The sequence below is a fragment of the Pseudopipra pipra genome, chromosome 5, assembly GCF_036250125.1.
Source record: "Pseudopipra pipra isolate bDixPip1 chromosome 5, bDixPip1.hap1, whole genome shotgun sequence".
Classification (NCBI taxonomy): domain Eukaryota; kingdom Metazoa; phylum Chordata; class Aves; order Passeriformes; family Pipridae; genus Pseudopipra; species Pseudopipra pipra.
The window spans coordinates 50,678,351-50,698,021 of NC_087553.1; the positions used below are offsets into that span (position 1 = coordinate 50,678,351).

Below are 19,671 nucleotides of genomic sequence, written 5' to 3' on the forward strand. Positions count from 1 at the left end.
CTATTAATTTAAGGGACATCACTACTCTACAGTAGATAAAGAGTCTTATGAATTTACATTAATCAAATAAATATAATGATTATTTGGGACATACTTAGCTTCATAATTATATATATTTTAGTAATCCCGTTTTAGAATCGACACAATATGATGGGTAACCTTACAAACATTCATATATCATGGAAAAGTATGGCTTGATCATCCATTATGCTAATGACACATCTTATTATTACCATACTAATTCAAATTAATTTCTAGATCCATGTAATAGAACAAAGCCCAGTGTATAACAAGGTATTCAAAAGAAGAACAGTTTAATACTGTAAGCAAATGGAGCAAAATGGAGCAAAAATCTGCCTTTGTCTTGTGTCCCACAGTTTACCATACTGTCATGGGGCTTGCACAACTATTTCTGAATTTCTGCTAGGAATCTAAATGGGCAGTTAGATACACAGGTGCAAGTCCCATTAGCATCACTAAGAACTGCACCAAGTTATTTAACTGAGTGCCGAACTCGCAGCTCACAGACACGTAAGAGCTCTAAAACTGAAGTGCTCAGAACATTGAAAATTTTTCCCTTGGCAGATTCAAGATTTAACAATAATACTCATAGAAACATAAATACCTGTGGTGATAACAAAAAGTGCTGATTTGTAGACAGCTGATTTAATATAACTGATATAGCCTGAACAGTTATGTCACTGATTTGAAACAGCAAAATAACATTGCATTAATTTAAACTAATTTCACAGCTCCTTCAGGCAGCATTATATAATAAGAACCAATTTAATTTGAAAAACAAAACAGAAAAACATACATTTTGACCTTCTCTGGATGCACAAAGGTATTTGACAGGATTGTTGATTTTCCGGGAAAGTCTCTTGTAGAACAGATGTAAGATTTATGATGACTAGGAGCTTAGCCCCATTCTTACTGTGGCACATGTCAATCCCAGTATTTATATTTTTTTAAAAAAGAAAAAGTTTAATCTGCTCTCAGGGCACACTGTACAGGGAACTACTTACAGAAGGTTTATACAGTTGGAAGAGAAATACATCTGTGGAGTTGAAGTAACTCTGTTTGTGCCAGAAGTTCTTCAACCATATCCATGGTAGGCAGCATGAAAGGGAGGCACAGAGAAGGGAGTACACGATACAATCACAAACAAACCACTCTGCAGTTCGTGTGATGCTGCCCAGCACCCACCATGCCTCCTGCTGATGCTTATAGATGTGCTGTTGATACTATAAGCAGAGTAGTCCTGTAGAAACCCTCACATTCAAGAGAGAGTTGACTCTTCTAGAGCACTGTTAATCTAATTAAAGCTGTTGTCTAAAATGGATCAGATGAAACCCCTTCTAGGTGAGCTTTTGTCCCTCTGTCAACTGTAAATGTGATTTAGACAAGTCCTATGTCAAGGCAGTGTGGGATAGAGAGAAGCGCCATGGCCAGACATTTCACACTGGATCATATCCCCGTGGCACGAAGCATCCTCTGGCAGGTCTTCTGATCATGAGGTGCACCAGCAGCTTTCCCTCAGAGAAGGCCCTCACAAGGAATAGTGGCAGAGTGAGGGGCAAGTGTGTCTTCATGCCTGTTGTCAGGCAGCTCCTGCGCTGCAGTGAGGGGCAAACATCTCATCCCTGCTGGTCCGAGATACAGTGCAAAGCATGTCCCACAGTCAACACTCTCAGCAGGGACTTGCTGAGAACCTAAGCAACAAGTGACACACACCTGGGGCCTTACATATACATTTTTAGAAAGAAGATACACTTTGCTGAGTTTTTGTGGCCCAGGATCCACAGTGGCTTTGGCTCTAAAGCACTTTCTCACAGAGTCCATAGTGTCTTTCTGGAAACATAGCGAATTAGCTATGCCATGGGTAAACACTGCTTTACTTCTGTTTTCCACTGTTTCAGTCAAATTTGTTAGCTTTTACCTTGTCCTCTGGTCTCTTACTGTTGCTCTGGTAGTGAAAAAGGAAGAGAAATCCATGTGGCAGTCACTGTGACATAGGCTGGGTAAGCTGAACTATGCCTGCTCAGTACATCAGGCTAGCCTCCTGATGGTCCTTGGCTTTGGAAATCATTTTCCATTAATTATCTGCAAAATATTTACTTTAAAGTGCTGTGAACAATCAGGCCAGGAAGCTTGTTTACTTGAACATTTCCTCAACAAGAGTGCAAACACCATTGACGTGAAGTTTTTATACTTTTCTCCCAGCTCTACATAAATGCTGTGTTGCGCTGATGAGGATTTTGCTTTGGTTAAAGAAGAACAAGACCCTTGGTGTTTATTTTTTCAGTATTTGTGTATTGTTAAAGAAAGTTACGTTAATCACTAACTTCCTATGCATGTACGTACTACAATTACCTCTTTTTTTTTTCTTATAGGCATGTAGCCACCGCTCTAGCTCAGAGATAATCTGCTGTACAACACCTTCACTGAAAGTTTTCAATCTCCAACCACCCTTTGTAACCAAAGTGTTCTTTATTTTTGATGGTGTCAGCTCCCTGTACTTTGATTTTGATTATGTAAATAATCCAGTATTTAAGCATTTTGAAAAGCCAGTGTTCATCTCAAGAGGCAACCAAAATGTTCTGGAAATTAAGGTAAGAAATGCTGAAATAAGTTTTTCAATTATTCACAAGTGCACATCAGCAGCACAGTGTGGAACAGACATTTTGATGACATAAGCCCCAAGGAAGCAAGGGCGGAGAGAGCACTGTGTTTGGTACTGCATTCACCCAAGCCCCCAATTGTCACAATTTAAAAGATGCAGAGCTGAAAACAAAGATATATATACCAGGGTGGTTGGCATCAGGTGGAGTTGGAGAGGGGCTTTCCTTGTCCTCGTGGGAGGACCACGCTGCATCAGCTTCTGGTTGCAATGAGCTGCGTCACCAGTTCAGGATTAAACATGGCCAGCAGCCCAGAGCCTGAAGTATGTGGCCTGCGCCCGAGTCCCAGCTCGTACTGTCACATGGTTTTGTGTCCTTCCTCACAGAAGATGTGGCCTAGCAGCTTTGGCTCTCTTGAGCTGAGGGAAACTCTGGCCTGTGCACAAAGTCACTCATGAGGATCAGTCACTGCTGTAGCCTAAATATTTATGGACCCGTGAAAAATGCAAAGTTGGTGATGAATGCCTCTTCAAAGAGCGTTGAGAGTAGCCTACATGGCACTGAAAAACATCTCTTAGGAATTTGGGGCCCTTACAGGCACAGGCTGCTCTCTACTACAGTACTGCGAAGAAAGTTAAATCAATTTTGTGTGAATCCAATTTTTTGAAATCTAATGCTTTTCTGAGTTTAGATTAATCAAATAGAAAAGGTATAAATATGGGTGTTTCTAGTTTACAATGAATGCTTATGAAAATCTGTTGTAAAGTACACATAATTTATATAAATTTCTATAATTTATATAGAATATAATTGATAAAAAATGCTTTATGGAAGAGAATCAGTCTTAATGCTTGGGTCATCTCTTTGTGTAGCTCCTGCATAGCTCTGTAAGCCAAAACTCTTTTCCCCTATCACAATGAAGAAATCTTGATAGCCTGAGGTCTTTGACTCCCAAGATGGTCCAGTGGGCCAGCTGCTGGGCTGCCAGACATCAGAAGGATCACTGCAGAGCTCCTGTCAGCCATGCTGACTTCCAGTCAAACTCTGAATATTAATCTGCCTCTGCAAAGTGTTTTGGGCAAATACCAAAGAATAATTGGTCTGATTTTTATTTTTTAATTTTGTTTTTCTACTTGGAGCTCTTGGCCATACAATCACTCCTTCCTCAATGCAGAGCAGTTCTCATGTTTAGTTTTGGAGGAATGCTGGATAGAGTTCTGGTGTGTGGGTCAACGGAGATCTGGGAATATAGAGCTGCTGCATGGCTCAGTGCCTCTGTGCAATGACAGCAGTGTTTTCCAGTATTTTCCAGGTCATGCATATCAACCAGTTGGAAAGAGTACTAATTTGAGAAGAATCGTAGAATAACATAGATTGGAAGGAACCTCTGGAGATCTTCATAGTCTAACCCTGTTGCTCAAAACAGGGCTAAGTTAAAAATCAGGTCAGGTTGCCTATGGCCTTATCTAGATGAGTTTTGAAACTCTCCAAGAATGGAGATTTTACAGCTTTAAAAAACCCAGCTCCACTAGCCTTGCATTGTGTATCCTGTGCTTCAGCTCCCCTTCTAGCTCAGTGGCCCTCTGCTGTACTTCATCCAGTTTGTCAGTCTCTCTCTTATTCGATGGGGTTAAAAACTTGACACAATTCTCCAGCTGTGGCCTTACAAGTGCTGACCAAAGCAGAACAATCACCTTCAATCTACTGGCTTTGCTGCTGCTAAAATGTGTGCTGAGCCTTCATCACTACAGTGGCATACTGCTGCCTTATTTCACATTATGACCCAGTATATCAGTGATTTTCCTAAACTTGTTGTCATCTGAAAGCTCAAAGAAGTGCATTCTATCCCTTTGTTCAGGTTGTCAATAAAGATTCAATTAGTGTTGGTCTCAGTATCAGCCTTTGACAAATGCCACGTGTTAGACTTTTAAGGTTTGACCTATGTCAAGTAGGTTTTTCATTCACCTTATAGACCATCTATCCAGTTCATACCATCCTAATTTGTTTTCATTGCTAGGAGAGATTGTGTTGCAAAACTTGCTAAAATGAGGATCCTTTTGTCCAGTGCTCATCTTTCATCTACAGAACCAGTCATCTCTGCATAGAAGGCTGGTCAGACAAAATCCACTCTTGGGAAACCTGTGCTGGCGGTTCCCAATTACTTTTTTGTCCTTACTCTGCCTGGAAGGGCTTCCCTGAGGACTTTCTCCATAATCTTCACAGAGACTGAGAGTTAAAAACTAGTTGGGTTTTTTAACTTCCTTCTCTTTTACTTGTGAACTTTGTATTCTCCCTGAGGAAAAAGTCTCTGGTACTGTTTTATTGCTGGGAAGAAGCCATTTATATGGAAAGGCTGACTGAGGACTGTCCTAGTGACCAAACTCACAATTTTGTGGCATCGACCTGTAGTCATGGCACCCAAGACAGATGTCTCCCTAAGTCTAATGTCCTGGTTATTTCCTGGCAACCATCTGGAGAATAGCATTAGTGAAAACTGGTCTCCTGGAATGAAGCATGGACAAGCACCAATTTAACATCTTCCTCTAAATAGAATTAGTTATAGTGGGGTGCTTCTATCAAAACAGTGAGGCAACTTTCATAAATTATAGTCAGGAGCCAAAAGATCATTACAAGCCATATTGGCAACACTTTTCCCTCACCCCGTACCCACATTCAAAAATACACACAAGTTGACATGCCTCATGATTGTATTTTGTGCAGTAATTAAGCAAGCTCAGCATGAAATTAAATGGCAGCTTGCTTCAGCGAACAGTCTGTTCTACCAAACCAAAGTTCTTTTATCTCTTTCTTAATTAGTTTCAGGGGGGCGGAGGGAGCTTTTATCACAAGTTTTTCAATCTAACTAATCTAGTGTGACATATTTGGCTTTCATCAAATGACAGTGGGTACCGATTGAAAGGTTCTGTTTGGTTTCCCCTGATGACCACAAGATGTTTTTGTAAGAAAATGTAACACACAAGAAAACTTTAGGTCTTCTATTTAAAACACAGGTCACTGTGTGTCACAAATACCAAACCTCCTTGTCTTCAGTGCCAGCCACTCAAGGTCCTACATCATCACTCTCTTCCTCTGCCAAGTATGTGGGTTTTGAAGTTGCTTGGTGCCCACCATCCCCCAGTCAGAGGGGTCGTGACAGAGTGGCTTGAGACACTTCTCTGATTCAACACCATAAAGACCTCCCATCTCCTGCCAACATGGGAAGCTGTCAGGGAGGGAGAAATTCTGGTGTTTCACTGCTGGGGACAGTGAAACACCTGAGTCTGTTGAAGAGGACAGAGTATACTTGCTGCCTCTGGCAGAAGCCACTGACCCGGACCTGCAAGCTGGGCTGCTGCAAACCCAGTGCATCCTGGCTGTGAAAAAAAAACCAATAAGAAAAGAAACTCTGTCTTTCCTCAGTCTGCCCAAAGCCTGTCCTGTTCTAGGGTGTGCTTATGCACTAAGCTGGTGCAGGGACTTTGTGCATTATTCCAGAGGACGCCTAGGCATAGACCACCGGTAAGTGGTCTATGTACTTATAAAGTGTATTTATAAATATAAATCTTCCACTAGAGAAATACGTAACAACTGGCATGTTACACAGCACATCTGAGATCTTGGCTGTCCTCTGGCCCTTTTGTATTAAAACTCCAAGGAGGACAAGATTTAGTAAATTGACCACTCTATTCCTAAGCCAGTGCAACACATTCTTTATAAGACAATCTTAAGAAACTCTTCTTGCCTATTTACAGGTCACTGTATTGTCAGTCTTCTTCCATCACATAGGAAATTATGTTAGTCTCAGTATCTGGTCCAAAAGAGAGCAGTATGGAAACCATGGTATTTTTGAGCAAGCTGAAGAGGAACCTCTGCAGCTGCAGTCACTCCTCATTCTTCCCAAGTAAACCCTTTCTTTCTGCTTAGGAACCTCAAAAATTCTTCTGACACGAATCTGAAAATTTCCACACCTTAGTTTACGGTTCTTCTACTGCTTCTAGACTTCTACCCAAATTATTCCCAACTCTCTAAAGTTGTGAGGTGATTGAGCTATCAGATTGGTTTGCAACAGCTACTCAGTCCAGTAATGAACTTCTCCAGCTTGCATGCAAGGGCATTGCTCACCAAGAAGGGGCAGTACACATTTTAAAAGAGGACGTATTTTTTCCCAGTTCTCACAGGAGCCAGTTTCTGCCTTCTCTTAAAATTTTAGGCAAATTCTGTTGTCCTGGAAGAGCAAAACCACTGCTGAGTTTTGAAACTCCTAATATATTGAGTTATCCTAAATGAAACTATAATATACTAATGGTAACATAATGGTAATAATATTAAGTAAAAACTACCATCATCTTTATAACTGGCTAAGGATCACCTTAGGAAACATCAGTAGGATTTCTTGTCCATTTGGGTAAGTATCAGTTTTGATGGTGCAAAAAATTCTAAGCTATGGTGTAGAAGAATCGTAGAATCACTCTCCAAGACAATATATTTATCCTGAAGATGAAAAACTTAAATTCAGGTCTTTTGAGGAACATCATTCAAAGGAAAGATTTGAACATGAATGGCTCACAATCTGCAGCAAGTCTCCATACTACTAAGCAATAAGCAGTCTGTCACATGCTCTTTGGCCCATTGAATATTTACTTAACATCAAACAGAATGTTTTCAAGTAGACAGAGGATAGAGTGCAAAATGGACTTCTATGGACAGCAATTAAAAAGCATTTACCTGGGGTGTGGCTTTGCCAGTCAAAATAGGACATTAAGCTGGCTCTCCTCTATGCTTATTACAATTTCCCCAGGGTTGAGTCTCATTCTGCAGTAAATGTAAAATGCCAAAGTAAGATTTTTTTGCCCCTCAGAATGGAATTCTTGTTTCCTTTCCAATATACAAGGTCGCATAGCCGTGTCAGCTGCAGTGCCTTCTCTCCCTTCTCATGGAAAACTGCCAGATCCAGCTCACGTAAATAGCCTGTATTAGTCCCACACTCCTTTCTCCCCTTCTAATCCTGCTTAATATACCTCTTTGTTCATCTTAAGTCAGGTTGTACATGGGGTAGGGCAGCTTCTTAAATTCTGATGCACTCCTGAGCACAAAAGATGCTGAACTTGGCCTTTGAATGCCACTATCACAATACTGGAATAATACAGTGAATAATTTTTCATCCAAATGTGGGATATGAAAGCAGGTGTTCTGAGTAGGGACTGCACTTTTCATGCTCTCGTCTTTACCAAGGTTTATTCCTTTTTGGTCTGTGGAACATGATTTTAACAGATTTGTGTATTATTACAATTAATGACTTCTTTTTGAAAGCTTCACTACTGCTACCATAACCACTTGCAAAACAAAATGTTTGAGATGCCTTTAGCTTGTGGATAATATAATGCCAGTTTTGTGTAAACAACGGCATTACATAATACGTCCTTTCTTGAGCAAATTATGCAAAAATCTAAACAGGACCAACAGGATTAATCCCTCAGACATTTACATTTTTAGAGGCCTGTATGGGCTGTATGAGTATTAGTGACAGCAGAATTTATCTGTAAATTTTATCATCCCTCTCTGGCCTGTCTGTCAAAGTACCGTTTACATGAAAAAAACGTTATACATGCCTGTTGACAGGACAGTGTAAATTTGCATTGGTCTTTTATTTCTCAATTGTTTTTCCATTAAAAACATTTTCCAAGCTTGTAACTCCTTAACTTTTATGAGATGGTTATGTAATATAAAATTGATTTTTTTTTTCAAGGGAAATTATATTGATTCAGAAGCTGTTAAAGGAGAGGTGCTAAAAGTTGGAAATAAAAGCTGCGAAAACCTCCTCCTGCAGTCAGAATCAATTCTATGTACGGTTCCCAGTGATCTCCTGAAATCCAACAGTGAGCTAAATATAGAGGTGAGGCAACTACACCACACATGAGATATTAATGCCATTTTTATTATCATTCACAGTGTCACTATTGAACCAAGAAACTTTAAGTTTAAGCCTAAGCCTGTGCTTACAGAGATATCTCTATCCATGTTTGTTTGGGATGGAAATTCAAATAATATCAGCTGTTTTAAAATAAATATTGTCTTCATTGTAGTTATTACCTGTTTGTAGAGAGAGTTTCTGGAGGCTTCGGCACAAAGTAGAACTTGAACTAAGCACGGAAATAAAATTATAGCTATTAATCCAAACACAAGAGGAAACATATGGGGAAGAATGGGAAGCTATAAAGGAGTAGGTTTAGTTTGGAACTCATAAGCCCTTTTTTCAACAAAAAATTTTGCTGCAGTCAAGAGGATCACATCCTTCCTGAAAGTTTTTTTTTTTGTCTGCATTTTTATAATTTCATTTCAATTCTTTTCGTAAGAAGAAAACACTTTGGACAAAAGTTTGAGTTGGCCATTTTTCTAAAGGTGATCATACAGTGTGCTATTGCAAATTTAAATTGTAGACATACTGATTCATAGAATCAGACAGATCTTTCAGTATCTTTGTATTTTTTAAATATATAAAAAAAGGAAAATCCCAGTGGAATAGGAATACCTTTAAACTATGAAACTGAACTGTGATTCACTGAAAACAGTGAATGTAAGTCTGATTAGGATCAAAGTCTAGGTAAGCTCTTTGGAGCAGGGACCATCTGTTTTTTCTGTATCTTTATGGCATTTATCTCAACAGGATCCTGAGCTGTGAATTATATTCCTATTTGCTACTGCAGTCTGAGTAAATAGTAATAACTCATTTATTAATATAGTAACTATTAATTTATTTTAATATTACTTTATTTTTTAAAGTAATTATTAAATTTCTTGAATACATCACTCAAACTATAAAATTAGATGCAGCTCTTCTTTTGGTGTATGTTTCCCAGAACTGTAAGTGCCTAGTTTCATGTGATACTTTTGCACAGGTTGCATTTGGTTCATATTTTCACATATGCAACCAGAGCTGACACTACATTTCACCAGTTCTACTATGTGATATTTCATTAAACTCTAAGAAATAGACATGCATGACAGGTTTCATACATAGAAAAGAACAAAACATAAAGGGGTTAAGTAAGGTTTTTGCTTGTTTACTGGCAAGGAGACACAGAAATTGCAGTCTGCCCAGTGAAGAAGAAAATTTGCTCTTTTGACGGGCAAATCCATCATTACAGTACCCAGAGGAATGAATTCCACAGGAGGAAGAGAAAAGATGGCCAAATGCATTCCAACTGACTGAGCTAGTGCTGTGTGACCTAAAACAGTTTTTCCCTGTTAGCTGCTTGATGTTTGTTTGGTGGTTGATTTTTGGGGTTGGTGTTTTTTTTGTTTTGTTTTGTTTCTTTAAACTGTCAACAAGCTAGAAGCTGGCTAGGGACAGGCTCACATGACCTTGGGAACTAAAACGTAGGCACACTGTCAACAAATGAGTGAGTTTGATGTTACAGCATATTTATGCCAGAAGGACACATATTAAATAAAGTTGGGCTGGTTTTTTTAATGTACATCTCAGCCCATATATCCATAGGCCCATACATTTCCATGTACCATTTGAGTAAGAGTATGAATTTAAAATTTTGAATTAACATCTGGTAACAGTGGGACCCTGTTACCCAGAGTGTGTGTGAGTGCATGCCATGTGTGTGGTGTATCAAATACACAACTGTATCACTACCAGAGCTCTTGAAGTTGAGTAATGAAGTGAGAAACATGTAGATCTGCTTTCATGTACAGCAGTATAACAATTTCTTCACTCCCAGTGTCTTATCACAGTACAGCATCACAAAATCAGTTAGATGGGACATATCAGCTCATACTTTAGTACTAATAATCTAGTTCTTACTTGTCTGTGGAAATCATCACACTATTTTCTTTCTTTGTTATTTCAGTGGAAGCAAGAAGTTTTATCAACAGTTATCGGAAAAGTGCTGATCCAGCAAGATCAGAATTTCACAGGACTAATTGCTGGAGTACTTTCAACATCAGTTTTACTTTTTATCTTTTTGGTGTTTTTTCTCTGGAGAAGGAAGAAGAAACAAATTAAAGGTCCATCATAGTCAATCTCATCAAATAAGTCCATTATTATATCTTAGATTTTTAAAAATTACATAATTTTGTGCTTTGCTTAACTACCATGCAATGCCCTGTTGTAATGCATCAGCAGACGTTTCACAATCAAGTCACAATGTTTAGTTGCATGTCAGTGCTTGGCTCTTGCCTGAGCTGGGTGAAGGGGTACATTATGCCTTAAGCAGAAGGATTTTGGAGGAACTCTAAGCTATTAGGAAAACTTAGTAACTTCTGTTCCCCGATCAGCTTTGGAAGAGAGGACGAGTAAATGATACGTATGGAATCACGAGTACTTCAGCTTCATCCAGCTGTCTTGTAGTCCTCCAGGCTGTGCCTGAGTTGTGCAAGACACAGAGCACTGCAGTGTCCTGGTCTCTTGTTCACCCAGATCAGGAACTTAGTCAGACCCTGGCTCCTCTCTGGCCCCTGTGTCTGGGTTTACTTCCAGTGGGAGCTGCCACACTGTGCAAGGCAGGAGGAGCAGGGGAGGTAGTATATAACCAAGTTTTGTTCTGATGCAGTATCACAGTCAGACCATGAAGGTGGCCCTAGAGGCTTCAAAACTTCCAGTGTGGCTAAGAGTGGGTCTTCAAAACAAGTTGCAGCAAATCTTGTGCTGTACAAATAGCTCAAGTTCAGGTCCTGATCATGTCTGCCACAGCAACACCCTACCTTCTTCCCAGCAGAGCAGAACATCTAGGTTTAAATAAATAGCTAAATGAATATTGGCATACCAAAACCATGAGGGTTTTCTAGTGTTTCTTTCTTCTCCCCTTCAGATCTGGGAAGCGACCTAGTGCGTTACGATGGCAGAGTGCACACTCCTCACCTGGACAGGCTGGTGAGCGCAAGGAGTGTAAGTCCAACAACAGAAATGGTTTCAAGTGAATCTGTAGACTACAGATCAACTTTTCTAGAAGGTACACCTCTATTAGGAATCTGTACAGATGATATTTTATACATTTTGATTTTCATATGTCTTCAGATGATAGCTATTTCGATCAGCATCTTAATTTCAATTTGTCATCTAGTTTGTCTCTGTCTGCATTAGTGGGACTCCTGTGTTCACAGGCTTGCTATTTTAACTGAACTTCTCAGGTGCTTCCCAAAACTAAGGTGCAAAGGATTTTTACTTTTACTCAGGTTGGAGGAATATATAAAATGCTATTAGTGGAAACGCTCTATGCTCCACAATTTGTTAGGAGCTAGTGGATATAATGATTTTGTGTTATCATGAGTCCATCACGCCATGTGCAAATCCACTCTGAAAAAAATTATTTTAAGGATAACATCAAGTGGCTGTAGGTTTAGTGTGTCTCTGACTTCATACCATCATGGTAAAGCAGTTCTGTTGGCCCAACATGGGACATGGAGCTTTGTAAACTGATACTCTTTTGTCTGTTAATGCCCCTTCTGTAAAATGGGACATTGTATAATGCAGAAATGTTGGCTTTAAAAATTAAGCTAAAAGGTTATGAAGACTTACAAATTGAGTGGAGGTCCATGTGTGCTGCGATGCTGGTCTCAGGGAACAATAATCCTATGCCGTACACGTTTTTGTCCTGTATAAAACCATTTTAAAGTGGGTATTCTTCAGAAGAGAGTCTGCTACACTTATCATACCACCTTAGGCTGAACACCTCCTTTAAGACGTGGAGACCATGTCCTGTGATTACCATTACTGAGCCTTTAACTATTAGGAGCTACCACATTATGGTATGTAAGATATCACACGTTTGTTAGTCGTGGTATATACATAGTCTTGTATTATTTAAGGTGCTGCCATATACAACTCAATAGAAATCACTCCAAATCCTTATTTCACCTCTGTAAGCCCCAATCGCGAAGCTGTTTGAGAGACAGGCCAGTTCCCAGCTTCCCTTATTATTCTTTAATTGCTGCCACCAGCTCATACAGAAGTTTCTTGATTGAAAAATTTCCAAAGGAACAGGAAAGCCTGTGCCACTGGTTAGAAGGGAAAGTGGTACACAAGAGAAAACTGTGCAAAGATCCTTGGTGGAAGGTAAATCAACAGTGGTCCTGGGGCCACTGTACACTGGCAAAGCACAGCAGGGAATTATGTTCACTTAATGTCTCTAGCAGTGTTTATGTCAATTCCTGTCAAAGAATAAAACAACAGGAACATTAGAAAACATGCAGATTTACATGTAGAAGCTGCAAAAATTATTTTGCAGCCATGTCTGGATTATTTTACTGGCATTATTAAATAGATATTTGCCGTTAGTGACAAATAAACTCATTTGTAAATGTAAGAGTTGGTATTTTTGCTTCTAGATAGAAGAGCACAGAGTTTTTCTCAGCAACTAGAATGACAACAGCACTATATGAAAATTTTCCAAGTTTTGTACAGAAATATATAAAGCATGTCTGTACAACATATTTTACTTGTTGTGATACAGTACCTGATAATTTTTCTTCTTAAATTTATTCACTTTTTTGGTTTTGACCGTGGACTAAATTCTGCTCATTGACTTCACTGGAATCATTCCAGACTGAAATTGCTGTAAATTAAACCTAGTTCTTTCATTCAGTCATGAAAAAATACGAGAAAAAATGTTTTAAACAAAAACTATTTGAAATACCTGAACAACATACTGTTGATAAAAAAAATTCTCAAATAAATACTCCTGGCTTTACTGAAATATTTTAATTTCTGCTATATCAGATGACTCATGTTATTTTCATGAGTAGCACCAACTGTATTATCTTCAGCAGTTACAGGATATGAATCACCTCTAGGCATTTCCCTGGTTGAATATTTACCATTGGATAAATATAGCTAGTCACCAGCAATTTGGAAACCTTCATGAAATGTAAAGTTCTCTACCAAATTAGAACATGACAATAATAAAAGGTTTCATGTTCTTAATTGTTTACTACCTCCTCCTCCCATATTGCTGTCATTTTGCCATTTTACTCTTGTTACTCCCAATTACTAGAAATGCTATAACCTCTACTTGGCAGGAAGTGACAAGTCTTCATTGCATCCCCTCAGAAAAGTGGAAGTTTTGCCATTTACTTTCATAAAAGCAGAGCTGATTCTAGCTAGCTGTCACTATTGTAAGTTTCTAGTGACATAGTTTTCCTGGAGTTTGGCAGATTACCAATGCATATTTTCATTTTCCCTTTGTGACCAAAACTTCCACAAAGCCAAGCCACTTCCAAACTGTTAAAATCAAACCTTGCCTTCCAATGCAATAAAACTTCATTTTTCAAGGAGAAATTTGAAATGATTATAACAGTTTCTGTTCATCTTGCAGATCAGTTTCCAAGCATGTCTCAGAATGGATCGTGCAGACCTGCCCAGTATCCTCACTCTGACCTCTCCCCGATTCTGTCTAGCGGAGACTCAGATTTAGCCAGTCCACTTCTCCAAACTAACGTCCACATTGACATCAGCGCCTTAAATCCTGACCTGGTCAAAGAGGTGCAGCATGTGGTTATTGGTGCTGACAGCCTGATAGTGCACTTCAGCGAAGTAATAGGAAGAGGTGGGTACTGCAACTCTTACCTTGCGAACTGCTCTTCTTTTTGCACACCCATTCATTATAAACCATTTTGAATAAGGTGTCTGCATAGAGGTTTTTCAAGCTTTTTAACTCTTATAGCACTGCATCCCACACACTGAAACAAGGGGGAACCAAGGGGCTCTCCTTTAAAGTCAGATGAGGAGTGTGCATTTTATCAGTTGGAGAAGACATCATGAGGAGGAAGGAGTCTGCCAATTAATGGGGCTCCTTTGAACTCAGAAACTTGCTGGTTCCCCCTCAGCAGTCTCTCTCTCACCCTTTTCCAGGCTACAGAAAAGCTCAGCCAGAGCTCCTGATCTATGAGGCTGCAGTGCAGGAGTGAATCTGCCGCAGGATATTGCGCAAAGCCTAAGGCACACACCTCAATGGCAGGGGATGCCAAGGCGGGGACACAAGTGACCTTAAACTTGGAGTCTGTGATCTGTTGCGATTGCTACATAACACAGGAAACTCTTGTAGTCACTAATGCATTCAGTAAAAGTCCCCGTGGGCCAGGTGAAATGCCCACACCCCTTTCCCTCCACAAGTTTTTCCCAGCTCTGAGGAAGTTGCCGTTTGTTTCCTCCCAGCAAAGGCTCTCCCTTCCCCCTCATTCCTCTCTCATGCCAGCTGCAGGCATGAGATCCCCATTAGGATCCCCCCGAAGGATCCCCATTAGTCGTTCTTCCATACATGAAACATGGAGATCTTCGAAACTTCATCAGGAATGAGACTCATGTCTCATTTACACGGTGAGGTCTACCAAACATTAGTGCAAGTCTCGCCACGCCCTGCTCCAACACCACAGGTTATAGGTTCTCATTCACTTGCCCTTAGTTTTTTTCCTGATACAGCAAGTCTCCTATTCTTCTAAATTTTTCTCATCGCTCCTATTCCTCTACATCTCCGTAAGCAAGTTCCCTTCACCTTTCATAGCCCAAGCCAGAATTTCGGTTAGGGACATTTATTAATCTCTGTACAATTGAGTACTTATTAGTAACCAAAGTACAAACTGCATTTTCCATACTTCTACAGATCATGCATCACAGATCTCATGTTGAGTATAAAAATACTGATAAAAAATTGGCTATAAAGTATATTTTTAATCCCTCTTCTGCAGGAAAAGAGCCACAAATCAGTCAGTCAGTGCGTTTCCCTTCCATGTATTACACTTCATCATCCCCAAAGCAAGGGTGGGCCTTTTTCTTTTTTTTCTTGTTTTGGAAAACTCCAAGTAATTTCCCATTTTTTAATGTTGAAAAATATCAGGAATGACGCCGATATAATTAACGATTTTAAATTTTCTCCTCCATAACTAGAAATGGGCCAAACCCAAAAATATTGTAGACACACCCAATCCAAGCTTTAGGATTTGTGCCCAGGCTCCAAGCAATCTGTGGTTTAATGGGATTTTAGTTGCTTCTATAAAACAAACTTTATATTAATTTTACCTCAAGCCAAAAGCAAAGCCAACTGAGCTCTGACCAGCACTTACGACTGGAACGTAGTAGAATTAATCAGGTAGTCTTGTTCTCTGTAGAACTCACACTTAAGCAGAAGAACTATTCTGCTTTCTAACTGCAAATATTAGTATTTTAAAAGTTTCCAGTAAATAGTACATCTGTGAAAGAAAGCCACAATTATGTGTGCATAATTTGATTTGGATAAATTTATGCTCAAACCTAGAGCTTAAACTTCATTGTTTCCTGAACAGGTCAACCTGACTTCTCAGAGTGGGTTTCTGTAGACTACCCCATTTGCTTCACAGGAAAGCACAGAATCAGAAGGGATTTCTATGTCCCTGGCAGTTCATTTCACTGCTCAGACCATGAGAAAGAAGGCAAATTTTGCTTACTACCTTTTAGTGACATTTTATGCTTGAAACTAGGCCATAGAAGAGACCACAGACTGCTGCTGAGTGATGTCATCAGTCTGTGATCAGTAGAGCAACTCCCAAACCATCCACAGCCAACACATCACTTTTAATACTCAACATTTTCCATGGAATAGCAGACCTGAAAAACTGTGAGCCCACAATGACCATCCTTTTCACTGAAGAGGCATCAAGTTTGTACAGTCCAGTGGACCACTGGATCTGCATAGGCTTGCAGATCACTGGGAACCACCAATCCAGTGGTCATGTCAGCTCCCTCCTGTCTGCTCCCTGTCCCTTCCAAGTGCCCTCCTTTGACATCTGTCTCACAGGAGATTATGGTGGGAATTGGCTCACGTGGTATTTGTGTGCATACTCATTAGAAGAACATGAAACATATGTGGCACCAGCCTTGGCATTATTTATACTCTCTGTTTAGGTCAAGAAATACCAATTATATTGCAAATAGAGTTTTCATTTTACATAATGATGGTTTTATGCAATGATGGTTTTTTGTAATGGTTTTATGTGTTAGTTAGGAAATACATATTACAAGTGTTGGGAATTGGCCAGAAATGACGTGTGATCACTTTCTTAAAGCATAATTGCTACCCAGTGGAAAATACCAGAAAGATAATTTTACTTCTTAAATCTAATATTGCTTATTTTTTTACACAGGACATTTTGGGTGTGTGTACCATGGGACGTTGCTGGATAACGATAGCAGGAAAATTCATTGTGCTGTGAAGTCACTGAATAGTGAGTTACATGTTTAATAGTGAGACATTACTATTAATTACAAAGATAACTGGGGTGAACTGATAAATTACAGTGAAGTATACTTTTGCAAACCAAGATTCTTAGTTGCAGCTGAATCAGATTTATCTTTGGAGCAATTCCAATTACTTCAGATTAACACGAGGCATTGGCATATGTTTTTGTATCAAATGAAATGTCCATATATTTCCTCTACAAAGAAAAGAACACTGGAAAATGAGGGAAAGGCAGTGTAATTTTTTTATTCTACTGTCTACTGAAGATTTGGATTTGGAAGTTAAATTGCTAAAGAGTAGGCAAAGCTGCTGGAAGAACAGGAGGAGACTACAACAACATTTATTAAGGGATTTACTCAAGTGTTGTTATTGAATTTTAAATAATTCATAATAAAAAAAGAAGAAACAGAATTAAAATCACCAACATAACCTGGTTGTATTGTGGGATGTGGGGAGCACACTTGTAGTCTCTCATTATGGCTTTGTTGTGCAATGACATGCTGTACAGAAATGAACTCTATAGTTTGTTTCCGTTTCTTTTCATTAACTCATTACTGGATTTCTCAGGGATTACAGATCTGGAAGAAGTAGCTCAGTTTCTGAAAGAAGGAATAATCATGAAAGATTTCACTCATCCCAATGTGCTGTCACTCCTGGGAATCTGTTTGCCCAACGAAGGATCCCCATTAGTCGTTCTTCCATACATGAAACATGGAGATCTTCGAAACTTCATCAGGAATGAGACTCATGTAAGTACACAGTGAGGTCTACCAAACATTAATGCAAGTCTCGCCACGCCCTGCTCCAACACCACAGGTTATAAGCTCTCCTAATTACATTACGTCTGTAACTTGCTGCTGTTTTTACACCTTAACCTTTAGCACTTGCTTAGGCTGGCATCGAGCCCAGCTACAGCCCTGCTACTTCTTCCCTTCCCCCTCAAATTCCTCTCTAGAATCTTTCCCAGAAATTATAAGCAATAAATATTTCTCGTTTCTCATCCATAAGCCTCTTTATAAACAAATGTGTTTATGAGAGCCAAGTCAAGGGGCCCAGTCATCTGCTGGTTTAAACTGGCATATCTCTGTTGACTTCAGCACAGCTGTACCAGTCATCACCATCTGCTCTTCCAACTCCTAGGTAAGGGATCTCCATGTCCAACTAGCGTCATGGTCTGTTTATTATCGATATTTTGTATTCTTATATTAAGAAAGAGAAACAGGAATTTTTATACAAACTATGAGTACTCTCTTATCAAAGATCTTCCCCATTTCCATTGAAAAATTGCAGATTCTTCAAATGTGCCTCACTGCTTTTTCACAAGTATGAGACCACAGGTCTTGCCTCAGGTAGTGTAAGCCCACGTTATACTGTACTATTTCACCTATTTCACAGTGCTAGGACAAAGTGACTTCTGAGACAACAGGATTTTGCCTTGTTCTATGGCAATCAACAATAGCCAGTACAATTAAAAAAAAAAAGAAAGGATTTTGTCTAATTTTTGGAGGAGTTAAGCTTTCTGAGACAGAGACCTCTTCCCTTTTGAGCTTCTTTCATTCTACAAAGACCAGGGCCCTTATCTGTGAATAGTGCCATGGTCCTTCTGGAAATAAATAGAATTATTAACACAGTTGAACAAGATTGTTCCACAGAAGAAAATTATAAGGAGCAATGTCAACAACACAAAAATCTGTGGGAACTTTACTATTACATAACAAGTCATATGGTTGGATAAAAGATTTACAGGTTTGTGTTTATACTTATTTGATATTTAACATTTTCAGTATTGTCTTACCATGTAGACCAGCAGAAGGAGTTAACAGTCATTGTGGAAAATCTTCCTCTGCTAATTGCTAAGTTCCCATTTGCCTTATTTTGTCCTAGACAGGACTCTCTCATTTCTTGGTCATCTCTAGCTGATGAGCTCCAAGTTCATAGTTAGTACCTTCTACTGAGTTACATGCTATTACTCTTAAGTTCACACATGTGAATTCTGTGTGTCAGCTGTGATGCTGTTTCAGCATACTGTTCCACTTCCCAGCCCAGAGTATGCTGCTTATGCTGCAAAATCCGCTCTTCTAGAGACTGTCAGCTTTTTTGTTTTCTTATAGTGTGTCTTCTCACTGGAGGTAAGAACTTGACCTAAACTTAAACCAGTTTCATTACAAGCACCAACCTGTCTTGATCATTCTGGTGGCAGGATAGGTGGGGTGTAAAACCTGAAAAGTCACAGCAAAAAGCAGTCTGCTCCTTAAGCTTATGCAATCATTGTATCACAAATGTTTGTATTTTACAGAATCCAACAGTAAAAGATTTAATTGGATTTGGCCTTCAGGTCGCAAAAGGAATGAAATACCTTGCAAGCAAAAAGTTTGTCCATAGAGATTTGGCAGCAAGAAACTGTATGTAAGTACAAACATCTACTTCCAGTCATGTTATCACACTCTTCTGTGTAAGACAGTGAGATAAGAGAAATAAAAGTTTCCGAGATTCTGCTTTTTTTTAGTCAGAATAGGGTGGTTTTTTCATTGCTCTGTAATTATACTGATGTTTGTCTTGCATACTGATGAGCTACTCATCTTGCTACAGGCTCATTTCTTACACATATGGGTTTTTTGAGTGTGAGAAATAAGAAAGCTGAGGTGAAAGTGTAGCATCTCAAAATCATTGGTTAGCGAGTTTAAAAGGGATCTCCTAAGGGAAGTTAAACTGCTGTTGCCTCAACTTGCTGTGCTTCCACCCAACCTCTTCAGAAGCAGCATGTCTCTGCTGCCACACCTAACAGGAGGGAGAGGAACACACAGAACTTTGTGAGAAAAACAGGAACACAGAGA

General features: G+C 39.4%; 1 protein-coding gene across 6 annotated transcripts in view; it reads left to right on the plus strand.

The window, feature by feature from the left end:
* Positions 1-19,671, plus strand: part of MET (MET proto-oncogene, receptor tyrosine kinase) — a 92,934-nt gene that overhangs the window by 65,637 nt on the left and 7,626 nt on the right. For all 6 annotated transcript variants that reach the window (XM_064656044.1, XM_064656045.1, XM_064656043.1 and 3 more), the window contains exons 11-18: positions 2,394-2,612; positions 8,368-8,514; positions 10,481-10,637; positions 11,441-11,581; positions 13,943-14,173; positions 16,743-16,823; positions 17,405-17,586; positions 19,134-19,243. In XM_064656044.1, the coding sequence (XP_064512114.1) occupies positions 2,394-2,612; positions 8,368-8,514; positions 10,481-10,637; positions 11,441-11,581; positions 13,943-14,173; positions 16,743-16,823; positions 17,405-17,586; positions 19,134-19,243 (1,268 nt within the window). The remainder of the gene's footprint in view (positions 1-2,393; positions 2,613-8,367; positions 8,515-10,480; positions 10,638-11,440; positions 11,582-13,942; positions 14,174-16,742; positions 16,824-17,404; positions 17,587-19,133; positions 19,244-19,671) is intronic.